General features: G+C 31.5%; 2 protein-coding genes across 3 annotated transcripts; both read right to left on the bottom strand.

The window, feature by feature from the left end:
- Positions 1-2,131: 2,131 nt before the first annotated feature.
- On the bottom strand, positions 2,132-3,857 carry LOC105114245 (F-box/kelch-repeat protein At3g23880-like). Its single transcript, XM_011010737.1, has one exon. The coding sequence runs from the start codon at positions 3,783-3,785 to the stop codon at positions 2,358-2,360; it is 1,428 nt and encodes a 475-aa protein (XP_011009039.1). The 5' UTR covers positions 3,786-3,857; the 3' UTR covers positions 2,132-2,357.
- A 2,210-nt stretch (positions 3,858-6,067) lies between these two features.
- ABCI12 (cobalt ion transmembrane transporter) lies at positions 6,068-10,813 on the bottom strand. 2 transcript variants are annotated; one of them, XM_011010735.1, is made up of 8 exons: positions 10,405-10,811; positions 9,924-10,040; positions 9,129-9,365; positions 8,654-8,818; positions 8,414-8,489; positions 7,832-7,896; positions 7,034-7,209; positions 6,068-6,406 (listed from the first exon to the last, which is right to left on the bottom strand). In XM_011010735.1, exons 1-7 carry the CDS (start codon positions 10,738-10,740, stop codon positions 7,057-7,059), a joined length of 1,149 nt encoding a protein of 382 aa, XP_011009037.1. In that variant the 5' UTR covers positions 10,741-10,811; the 3' UTR covers positions 6,068-6,406; positions 7,034-7,056. The 2 variants fall into 2 exon arrangements, with proteins under 2 accessions (XP_011009037.1, XP_011009038.1); XM_011010736.1 differs by lacking the exon at positions 9,924-10,040 and having other exon boundaries at positions 10,405-10,813.
- Between the last annotated feature and the right edge of the window lie 2,530 nt (positions 10,814-13,343).

Raw genomic sequence — 13,343 nt, 5'->3', positions numbered from 1 at the left:
TTCAGTTTGAGGTGCTTCAATGATTTTGTGAAGGTTGGTCGTGGCTGTGATCACCAAGAAATTTTCTTTTTAATTTGGCCAAAGTAGCGCTAGTTTTTCTATCAAACTTTGTGTGCTTGACAGCAACAAGTTTCCGCTTGCTTAGTTCCACAGGTTATTCACTCTTGGCGATCGTTTCTGACTTACTTAATTCCTTTCTCCATGACAGATTTCTTGCAAGTAATATGCAGAGATTCATTACTGTAAGTTCTCAGCAATACAATGAAGGAATGGTCCGTAAAAAAAGAGATATACAACTCATGAACCCTATACTGAGAGAAGAAAAAACCCTAATGGAATTTCAGTTTTACCACAACTCTATTACCCCTAAAACACAGAAAAGAAGTACCTTGATTTTTTTCTCAATGATAAGTGATACGCAGAGGTTAATGGTTGTAGCGTTCGCTGTGATACGAAAAACGAATAATTCATAAAATAGAGAGATACAATTGAGTTTTTGCAATGATCATTGACTGCATGCCTGCGGTGTGATAAAATTATACTAGAGAGCTCAGGACGTCCATATTTTATTTTGATTCAACACATGCTCTTTCCTACAGAATAGTATGGCAGTGTCCGCCTTTTGCAAGCTAAAAGCCAGGGGTGAGCAAAAAAACCGAGAAACCGAATAAACCGAGAAAACCGAGAAAAAAATAACCAAAAAAACCGAACCGAAAAAAAAAAACCAATTAAATTGATTAATTTTTTTGCAAACATTTCCGGTTCGGTTCGGTTCGGTTTCGGTTTCAAAAACCTGAAACCGGAAAAACCCCAACCAAACCGAACCGGTTCGGTTTAAGGGGTACTATAAATACAAAAAAAAATTTGTTATTTTTCTTAACCCTAACATCCATTCTCCTGCTCCAGCCGTCCTTCTCCTTGCTCCTGTGCCACTCCCTCAACTCACAATTCACAATTCAAAATTTCACATCTGTAATGAAATCAATCCATCTTCATCTACTGGACCACAAGCAACCACATCCCTCTCCTAGCATCTTCATCTTCAAGCACTCAACCACATCCCTCTCCCACCATCTTCATCTACTAGACCACAGCGAGCCACATCCTCTCCCAGCATCTTCATCTTCAAACCCCAGGCGACCACGTCCCTCTCTCACGCAGTCACACCCGATCTTGAATCGTAGGACACACACCACACCGGCTCACCGAACCTCCTGAGTCCAACTCTAGATCCAGTCAGGCAGTCACATCCCTCTCTCACACCCGACCTTGAATCGTGTCACACCAAGTATGGTTTTTTTTTTTTCTGCCAATCTTTGTTTTTTTTTTTTAACATATGCTCTGTGATTTTGTTTATTTTTTAACAAACTTCTTAAGAAGAAATTTATGACAGAGGCAATGTGTGTTTTCTTTGCTGAGAAAAACAATATGTTAATGAATTCGTGTTTTATTAAGGTCATGAGTAGCAATGAAAAATAATACAAGTTTTTTTGTTAAAAAACCGAACCGAACCGAACCGAAACCGGTCGGTTTGAACCGGTTCCAGTTCGGTTTCGGTTTGAATTTTCAAGTTTTTTAAAATTTAATTTTGGTTAGTTTTTTAGATAAAAACCGAACCGAACCGAATTTGCTCACCCCTACTAAAAGCACTGATGGACTAATTTATGCATACACAATTTCTCCTTGTCCAGAGGAAAAAACAGAAGCATAAACAAACTCCAGTTACACAAAATTAATCAAAGAACAATGTCAAAATCAAGCACACAAATTAACAGTTCATGGCCACAAAAGGTCATCTATTTATGATATCAACATACAGCTTTATCATTCTCATTAGAGAGAGAGAGAGAGAGAAGCATTATAGCATCTTAGAATTATGAAATCTTGATTTGTATAGAAGCGTATAGAAAGATTGAATACAGCTTACCGAAAAATTGCATCCAGCCAGCCAACTTTGAATAAAAGCAGAGAGAGAGAGAGAGAGAGAGAGAATTTGACTTTGAAAAAAGGTTAAGAGAGAAAAGCAAAACAGTATATATTAATTGTTTGTGCCCTCTAGCAAGATTTATACAAGTTTTAGTTAACAATTGACTAAACAAAACCTAGAAAAGATACAGATAGCAAAGAAAAATAGAATCAGACAAAAATAAAATTCATTAAGAAAAGAGAAGCTTGTCATAACTCTAGCACCCCTTATTCTATAGACAATAGCAGGAGATTCTTTACAGGATCATGATTTTCTTTGTCGAATAAAACACAATGCTCATCAAATTGAAAAGACAGCTACCAAGTAGATGCATAGTAAAAAGGTTTGAACCCAACACTGTTGTTTCTCATTATGCTTGTTTTCTAAAACATCAGACCTGACCATCAACAACGGGTGAAACCAGGCTCTGAATGTACACATCTGCTTCTATACAAGAACTAGCACCATTCATCACAGGGTACCTGAAAGTACCATGTTTGGGATTGTAAATCACTAAAACTGACTTACACTCCAACAGAACCTCACCTCCAACATCAATGCACAGCGGCACTGAATAATGAAACCACAAAGGATCATCCAAATATGGTATGCTAAACAGCTTAGTCCAGGAATCTCTAACTCCAAACTCCTTCAAAACCCAGACATCAGCACGAACCCCTTGATAGTTACACATCACACAGAGCCAGCCTTGTAAGACCCCCAACACTCTCTCATAACCAACCGCCCCATAATCAGGCTGCACAACCTCCTCGAACATCTCTTGGGCTAAATCAAAAGCAACAATAGACCACGCTGACCCTACACTCCCTTCAGGCATAATCGGCCAACAAAGCTTCCCATCAACATGTTTTCCTGAAACATCATATGGAAGACCAAGCCCAAAATCCTCAAGCCTCCTCCAACACTCACCCTTCAATGCACAAACCTTAATTCTTGTCACATATCTATTACCTCCATACACACTCTTAGTCAGAAAACAAAACATAGCCAGCACCTTATAGTCATCTATTTGACTATCATAACCGAACCCAAAAACAGTATAGCTCCCTAATTTCTTTGCAAATCCCAAATCAGGCAATCTGTTAAAAACCCTTGTAGATGGGTTCCATAAGACCACAAAATCCTGCTTAATACCCAAACACAGTAGACCATCACAGGACCCAACAACCCAATCATAACGATAGGTATCCTTCAATAGATAGTAATCAAGCACAACAGCATCAGTCACTGGGTTATTATAAACAGAGTAAAGTGAGCAGCTTTTGAGCCTAAACAGTGGCTCGCTGGAGGAAATAACGATTTCTGGAGAGAAATCAGGGTCGTTTCTGGATAATTTCTTAACCTTTTCGAGATGGGTCTTGATGAAATGGGGATTTGAAACCAGGGATTTGAATGATTTGGAAACGCATCTGAATTTGATGAGGGATTTGGCTGGCAACCGAGATAGGATTTCAATGATGAGTTCGTGAGGGAGGGACGGCAGTGGAGGTCGTGTTTTCTTGGTTCTTTTTTCATTGGTTTGTGGTGGCGAGAGGTTGTGATCGTTGTTTTGCCGTTTTTGAGATGGCCCAGTTGATGTTGAGGAAGAAGAAGATGAGGACGAAGAAGAGGCTGGCATTGGTCGGTCTTTAGGAGTTGGATCTGTGACTCGCGAGTTCTTGGAGTTGGTTGGGAATGGGTGAGTTGCCTCGCTTTCTCCGTTTTCAGACTCCATTTCTGGGATTCTTTTCTCCGTTTGGTTGTTGTGTGTAAATACGCTTGGGGGATGGATTTTATGATGTTTCGTACGGTTTGTCATTGCCTGTGCAGTGATTTTTAAAGTAGTTTTTAAAATATTTTTCGTAAATCGATGGTTTCTTCATGGTTGTGATATTCTCACAGTAAGTATTTTGTTCAACATAAACTTACTTCTTCCATCGTAATAACGACAAGACTTTCTGCATCTATGGATAAATTGATGAATAATGTTAGAACATGGTAAATATTCACCCAGTTTGGTTTAGGATCTGTTTATAAATATAGTTATTGTTATTTTTTAAAATATTTTTATATTAAAAATATATTAAAATAATATTTTTTATTTTTTAAAAATTATTTTTAAAATCAATGCATTAAAAAAATCTAAAATACACAAAAAACAAAATCAATGCATTAAAAAAATCTAAAATATACAAAAAACTTCATTTAAAAAAATTAATTTTTTTTAAAAATATGATAATAACCGCGTTGCTAAATACAGGATATCATTACTACGTTATTAAGTTTCAATTTTACTTATAATTCAATAGTTAAGAAGGGATTCATCATTTTTAAATTGTGAAAATCTCCAAGGATATAAAGAAGTGACAATTATAAAAAAAATTAATTTTGTATTTTATATAAAAAATATTTATTTTATATTTTATATATATAGAAAAAAAATTTTCAATCTTGTTATCAAACATGCATTTTATAAGCTAAAAAACATAGTTCATTACATCATTTCTAATTCTATTACATATACTTAATGTATAATCACTTAGTGATTACTAACTTGATTTCCTACACTATATGCTGAGGGACTGCACATTTTTTCGTAACGCAAAAAAGATGCAAATATTGTTAATGTTTTTTATATAGTCGAGAAAGATTTTAACTATAAACTAAAAAGTTGAAAATGTATTTAATAAAATAAATTAAAAAATTTATATACTAATAAACAGTAATAAATATGTTGATTCTAACAAAAAAATAAATAAAAAACTAAAATAAAAATATATACCAAGATATTTAATCTCATATTAAAAGCCTCTTCAATTGATTTTTTGCTAGAATACAAATAATGTAAACTCTATTAAAAAATATATAGTACAATTCTTTCTTTTTTATTAGTATATATTTTTCAACAAAAATATATGTTTTTTAGTCATGGATTCTTAATTTGATTAAAAAAATGAAAAGTGTTGGAATAAATATTGATAATTTTTTTTTCATTTAATATTAATACACATTATTATCAAAAAAAAAATTATTGCATTAATACATAATTATTCATAAAACAATCGATAATATCATCATAAAAAAATTTCAATCTTCTTCAAAACAACAAGGATTACCTTTTTCTAATAAAAGGAGGAATAATTAAAATAAAAAATTTGTAAAGAAATCAAGCTATTTGAAATAAGTAGAAAACATATATTTCTCAAATCTAAATTGCATTAATATATCTTTTGATTATTGTAGTGAAAGTATATTTCTTAACTAAAATCACTATGTAAAAAAAATCCATAATTGTCAAATAAGTTAAAAAAATATATATTAAAATAATGTTTTTATATTTTATATGTGACTCAAGGCTTAATAACAATATATTTAAAAAAAATTGATTTTAAATGATCATTCATGAGATATTTATTATTATTATTATTATTATTATTGGATTAATTAGGTTAATCAATTACAAATGTATGAGAAAGCACAAGCACAGGCATTATGTATGGTACTATTAGGCATTATATATGTTATTATTAGAAAAACCTCGACGAAAAATTTTTAACAATACTTTGAAAGACTAGCGAATGAGTTTATAATTAACTCTAAATTAACCCCCCAACAAAACTCTTAATCAATTATGATCTCTTTAGTAGTTTTTCAATGTTATTATAATCATGTCAAAATCTTTCTAATACTAACCGGGCACATAAAAAACGAAACCCTGGTATATTCCTTGTGACCCATTATTTCTTTCTTTCTTTCTTTTTCTTTACTTGTTTTTTCTACCAAGCCATCTTATCTTTCTTTTTTTCTTAACCATTAAATCTTAAATCCTATCTTCTTGCCATTATATCTTTATAAAATTTTAGCTTTTGACTTCTATGAAAAGCATACATTTTGAAACATGGTGGCAGCGGTTATGCAGACAGAAACGTAGAGAGTTCAAACCGTAAACATTCTGATAAAATTTTAACGAGACAGTTATTTTTAAAATAAAAAAAAAATCCATATAAAACGGGGTGAATTGATAGTTACCCTGCTTATCTAGATGCCAGTGGTTTTGGTGCAGAATGCAAGGGAGCACTTTTCCCTCTCAAGGCGCATAAGAGATATGTCCCTCTCGTTTCTCAAAAGGAAATGATTAGGGAGATCTTACAGCTTATTTATTCCTAAATTTTCCATAAAAAAGCACCATTGGAATAATATACAAAATAGCACAACATGAGACACAAGGGCCAGATGTTGCCTCTAAGAATCCAATGTATCAAAATCGTAGTTTTATTTGAGAAAGCTACAGATTTAAGCCTGTAAAGCATGAGGAATATCACTCACCTGGCTAAACCCCATCATTCAGACAACAGCTACATACAATGTATCAAAATCCCACTTGCTCGTGGATGATTTTGTACACATCCATGGCATCAACGACTAAGCAAGCCCAGTTCCCTGCAAGCAAGAAACTCATGTGATGCAAATATCTAGAAGATAAAACAGCGAGGATTCTATCTGTGGCAATTTATATGGTTACTTGAAGGCATTCTATTATATGTGCCTTAAAATTTCGAACTATTAATAATTTTATTGATTGTATCGTCATATTTTATCATCTTTGTCAATAAATTAACTAATTACCGGTAATCATGCTAGTTACTAATATTACAGTACAATTACGACTCAAAAAGCACGTTGTTGCCTTCAAAAAAGAAGATAAATATTAATTCACTTCACAATAAGTACGTGATTATGAAAAGTTATGTAAGGTTCACCTAATGCTGTGTAAAAATGATCTTATCTTTTCGTAATTTAGCTAAATCTTCACAGTTATGATAGTTTGAACAATTAAGTATAATTTTAATATAAAAAAAAGAAGAAGAAGGCTCCTTGTCACCGTAGAGAAGAAGAAAAAAAATGTTATTACCGTTTTTAAGTACTTGCAGTTGTCAAGTCATAAACTTTATCTTATTATTTCATAAACTTCAAGGCACAATAATTATAAATGTCTTAAAGTAACCATGACAAGCAGCTTCTATTTGGAAGTCCAGTAGATATTTTTGGTACGAACAGAGAACTTACCAAGGCAATGGTGGAACATGAAATCAGACCAAGTAATAGTCAGACAAGAGAGCAGCACCTACAACACCGATCAAGCATAGCAGAGAAACAAAGTCTGCCATCCCAATCGATGAGTCAGAGAAGAAATAGATTTTATGGGAGTTGCTGTCACCTCTAAAACCCCTGACAATCATTGCCTGTAAGATGCCACAACATCTGGAATATTAGAAGCAGAAGTCTTTGGATGGCAAGATTTTCCAAGCTACTTGTAACTGGATTTAGGTCTAATGCATATTGTCCACAATGTCATGAGGAGAACACATATCAGAAAACCATTATTACATTCAATAATTTAATATACAAGGCCAAGAACAATTATACATGGATACAAGAATGACTTGGGAAGACGCACATACATCAGGATCTGCACTAATCATGGGGGTGTGTAGATTCTCAAAACTGTTTCCAAAATCAAAAATTACAATCAACCATTTTTATTAAACATATATAAGTGCAATGCTGAAACACAAAAGTGAATAATTAATCCAGTTGTGCTTGTGCCTTTACCCGGTTATTTTATATTTTTTGAGGAAGATACTATATGGAAAATCCTACTGCATAATTTCAAGCGAGTTCATTTTTCAAATGAGAACACAGATTATTTTTCTCGTGCTATTCTGGTCAAATTTATTACATATAACCAGCTCCCTGACTTTCAAAGAACAGCCTTCGGTGTAGGTAGAAAACTCACCGATATAGTAGATCACAAGCACTAAAACTGATTATAAATTGTGAGGAAGAGTGGGTTCAGATATAAACCTGAGATATCTGTTCTGCATGGCTAAAAATATTCTTGAAGATCCGACGTATATAGGAAGCGAAAACTGAAAAGTTAAACACCAAATTAAAAACTATAACAGAACATACATAGAAGATAGTCTACCATCCCATTCATCAGAACAATATCCGGCATATTCCTAGTTCTTTAAAACATGGAACTTATTATCCCTGTAAAACCTCAAATTATAATTTTTTTAGAGCAGACACCAAGCATGAACTCTTGATATTGTATACCCTTTATCCCAGTAAAACCATGAACTCTTTATAAAAGTGTATGTTGTGTAATAAATAAAAATATTGCTTGCAATGCATAACAATAAATGTAAAGGAAGATGGCTGGAAGGTTCCATTAGACTAGCAATGAAACTGAGAGTCTCCATCGAGAGCTTAAGAAAAAGTTAACACAATCCAAAAAAGATACAGAAAAATCAACAGACATTTTCTGGGTATTTGCCATCCAAATAATTTCCAGAAGAATCCAAACTCCCACCGACCATGCAACATCCCATGTCCCTCCCAAAAACAAGAGAAAGGGGGAAGAGATTGTAGCTGTTTACTTACTATCTATCATCTCGATAATCGTCAATTGCTTCCATTTTATCCTGCGAGATACAATCCCTAGTGAAACATTTCGGACCTGTAAACCATAATTTTTCAATTAAATTAAAAAAAAAAAGGCATTTATTAATGCTATACTAAGAGTAATCAAATGGACAAAAAAGCATGTAATGTTATACTAAGAGAAATCAAATGGGTAAAAGAACATGTAATTCAATTTAATGGAAAAAATCAGACACTCACCTCATCAAATACTAGATTGATGAACCTCAACGATAGTAAGAGGGTAAGAGTTATTTCAGCCACCGGAACACCAATGGATCTTAAGGGAAGCATAAACCACCGCATAGCAAATGCTAATTGTTCAGGAGTTGTGGTTGCCAGGCAAAGGCTCGCACTTTGGAAGACCTTTTAGGGAAAAACAGACAAAAAACAGAAGCAATTTGATCTTCGACATATGTAGTTGGGTAGATAAATGAATAATACTAGTCTAATCAGCACAAAAAAAAAAATAGAAACTTCATGAATTTTGAATTAAAAAAAATCAACTTTTTTGTTCTCTGAAGCAACCCCAGTAAACAATGTGCAAGAGTGTTTCACGTGTGTGCAAGTAAAATCTCCCCATAAATGTGCACAACGCAGATATGAAAGAATTAATTATCACAGACACACTATAATAAAGAAAGAAAAAGGATGTTGAGAACGAAAAGCAACTTACAGTGAAGGTTAAGCATGCAGCTGTGCTTGCCACTGACAAGCCCTTCCTTGTAAACTGTAAAGGCCCTAGCTTCATGATTAAATAAGAATAGCCGCTCAAAGACATTGGAAGATTAGGCAAGCCTGTGATGGCAGGTGGTGGCGTTCTCAACTGGACAAGTGGAGGCACACCATCTGATCCTAAACCCAATGTAATAAATAAGATTCCAGAAAGCAATGACACTCTTCCCAATTGATCCTACAAGGATTGCTGCAAATTCAGCACGGAGAACAACCACAACAACATATTGCTTATTATTCAAATGTAACAACATACCACATTATTTAACACCAAAAAACAAAACAAAACAAAACATAAAAAGTCACAAAATATTAAAGAGACATTTAGAACAATTCACCACAAAGAACATCCTTTTTCCAGTCACTTCAAGCAGAAATCTTTTTTTATTGAAAAAAGAATCAATATTTAGCAATATTAACAACGGAATTTAATGACAAACATATCTTTTGCATCACAATCTTGAAGTTGTAACTCAGAAAACTAAACTCAGATCTAAACAACCTAAACATGTAACGCAACATTCTAGTTTAGACATACCTACATAAAGTCCCTGAATTACCAAAAATTCTTTCGCATTTTCTTTCTTTTTAACTAATAACAATGTAATCTAACCAAATTATTTCAAAAGCATTTCAAAAGCCCTAGTAGAATCCTACAAGGAGGCCCACAACATTTTCTAAGCATAAGGAAGAGGAAGTCTTTGCACGTTACAAGTCAGAGAATTTGATTACTTACCATCCACACATGCCTTGGGAGAACCAATGCAGACAAAAGAGCAATGTAAACTACCAATCCGAAACGCATCACGATATGCGATCGCGCTGGTAAAACAACTAGAGCCAGAAGCCATATCTGCATAACCAATACACGTGTTTCGAATTTACACAAACATAAACATTACTTTCTCAAAACTCCATATAAAAGAAAACTAAAAAATCCCATCATTTACAACTCAGCATCACAAAATATTCAAGTCCTATCATACAATTAACTTCCACTGCTGATTTAATCAAAACCCAGCAAAATGGAAGTAACCCACACATCAAATCAATCAAATTTCTCCAAAATAATCAAGAAAAAACGAAATTACCCATATATCAGCAAGCCCAGATCTTATCCAATAGAAGAAAAATTGCAAGAACACAAATGAAAAAAAATATATAAAAAAAAAACAGAACAAAGAATTGGCATCTAAAAATCCGAACTTTTTGTTTACCACTTTGATTCTGGGGTCCACAGAATGTAAAAACGTGGTTGGTGAAGAAATGAATTGGCCAATGGGACTAGCAGTGGCACCGGAAATCAACTTGAATATCTTATCGCCGGATAAAGCTCCGATGGGTAACCGGCTGACCCAGTTGTTGGTATCGCCAGAATTGTCCACTGAAGCTTTGACTTTGAAACTCGTCAGTTTCAAAGTTTGATGGGCATTTTTAAAAGTACTTTTAGGGTAAACTTGTGCAAGAAACGGAGAAATTAGGGTTTTTGAACTGGCTCTTGCAGGCAGCACAGGGAAAGTGACCGTTTGGATGGTACAGTGAGTGCAGTTCATCGGTGAGTTTTTTTAAGGGATTTCTTTTGGTACGGTTCCTTATTGCAGTTTGTTATGTTCTAAAATGGCGGGAATTATCCCTTTTATTATTATTATTTATTAGACAGCACTTGAAAAATACGAGGGATGAACACGTCAATATAAACAGAACGTGTGCTTGATTTTTTTTTATTATTTTTTTTATTTTTTGCATATAAAATATAGTTGGGTGTTGCAAATATAAACTTTTTAAAATGCAACTGTAAACTTGATTGAGTAAAAAAAAAATTAATTTTATTTTAATTAAATAAAAAAAAAAATAGTAAACAACAATATATAAAAATAAATATAACAATCATGATAACTTAAAAAAATTAAAAAAAAAAAAACAACAACAACGATGTAATTTCAACTCATTAAATAAAAAATGATGAAATAAGGTAAAAAAAAATTGAAAAAATCAGTTTGAATCAATCTGTGTTAGTATGATAAACTTGCAAACCTAATAATCAAAATTGAATTAACTTGAATTATCCTATTAAATCTGCGATCCAGTTTATGAAATCAAAATGACCCAATAGAAAAAAAAATCATAAGCCCTATTTAACAAAAAAAAAAATATCAACTCGCACTAAGTTTTCAAACTTGTGACTCTACTTATTAAACCAAAAACACTACATCTAAAAAAATCATGAAACTATATTTTCAATCAATCAAATATTAAAAAATAAAATTAAAAAAATATAGATATTTCAATCATACAAAAGGATTCAAAGAAATTTAACAATTAAAAAATCAAAATTGAAATTGAAACACAAAATAAATTTGATTTTTCATTATAAGGTGAAATTAAAAAGAAAAATCAATTTAATGATTTTTCATTATAAGGTGAAATTAAAAAGGAAAATCAATTTAAATAAAGGCCCAAAAAATTCAAAAAAATAAGGATAAAATTGGAAACAAAACCATTTTATACACGAGCTTTTTTAATTCAAAAAAATAAGGATAAAATTGGAAAAAAAAACCATAGGTCTCAAATTGAAATTGAATGATGAAATTAAAAACAAATCAAAATTTTACAAAATGACTAAGAATAAAAATAAAAAATAAAAAAATAAGAATCAAAGTAGAAATCTCCATAAATCCAAATAACAACTTTAAAATTTTACATGGCCAACACAATTTTAAAGAGATGAAATGAAAAATAAAGGGAAAGTGTGGCCGACAACAATCTATGTCATAAGTAACCACACTCACCACATTCATATGGAAAAAGAACACAACAACACTTTCAATGATACAATAAAAAAAAAAGATTTTAGTCATCAAGAGGTGTCGCATATGCTGTCTAAAGAGTATTAACATCTCTCACATGCTAACACATGTATAGCACATACCAACAATTTTTTATTTTTTTTTATTTTTGTATTTAATCAAAGACCAAGTAGCCTCTAAGCTAACTTGATAATAATATAAAACAAATCCCATTAACACCAGTTTTGTTTTTATTTTTTTATAAGCATTTTGGTTATTTTACTACTTTTTATTTTTTATATTTTATCAAGTATCAAATTGCTTCTTAGCTTACCTAATAATAATGAAAAAGCATTGTGAAAAACAAAAATTTGCGCTGACATTGATTTTTTTTTTCAAGAGTATTTGGGTCATTTTATTATGCTTTTAAAATGGGAAAAAATATTTTTTCTTTGTCAATTTAATAATTATTAATGGATTTTTTGAAAAGACTTTAATGCTTTCAATAACTAGTTTTAAGTTTTTTTACTGGGAATTGCAAAGCCATGAAAATATTATTCCAATAAACAATGTTTTCACTCACATGTTATAACACTTTTTAATTTTATTTTAGTGTTTGTTAATTTCAATTTAAAACATTAACATTTAGTTTTATAAGAAAATATAAGAAATATACTTTTAATTATAATTATGAGATATATTTCGATAATGAACTAAAAAAAATTTAAGTTATTGAGTAATTGAATCAACATGAGTTAACTATTTTAATTAAAATAATATTGTTTTTTCTCTATCTTTTTTTTCCTTTGAAATTGAGTTATCTAGGTTTGAACTAAGCTTAGTCAAGTTAACCAAGTCATTAAAAATCTTAAGTTTTATAAGGTTAATATTTTCTCCAATTCAACTAGAAACTCAATTCAAGTTAAATTATAGGTCCACATTTACAAGAACAACATACCAATCCAAATCAAGTTTAATAAACATGTTTTTAGTTAATGTTTTTATATGATCATTTTATAATATTTTACTAAATTTCATAATTATAATGTACTCGAATAGCTCTCATTTAGTGCAAAAAAATTCACATTTAATTTTGAAAATAAGAGTTATAATGAAGATAAGCATTCAATTGTAAAACAAATAAACTAGAATTATATTATATTAGAGACTTGACTCAGGCTTTGTCATGAGTTAGATTTGTCTTTCCAAAAAAACAATTTTATACACAAGCTTTTTTGACATGTTTTTGTAGTTAAAGAAATTATAAGTGAAAATCAAAAAATTTAGGCATATATGTAAACAAATAAACTGAGAACTATTTGTGAAAATAAAAAATAAAAAAATAAGAATCAAAGTAGAAATCTCCATAA

This window comes from Populus euphratica, unplaced genomic scaffold (assembly GCF_000495115.2).
Source record: "Populus euphratica unplaced genomic scaffold, PopEup_1.0 scaffold502.1, whole genome shotgun sequence".
Classification (NCBI taxonomy): Eukaryota; Viridiplantae; Streptophyta; class Magnoliopsida; order Malpighiales; family Salicaceae; genus Populus; species Populus euphratica.
This window is presented reverse-complemented; position numbering and strand designations above follow the sequence as displayed.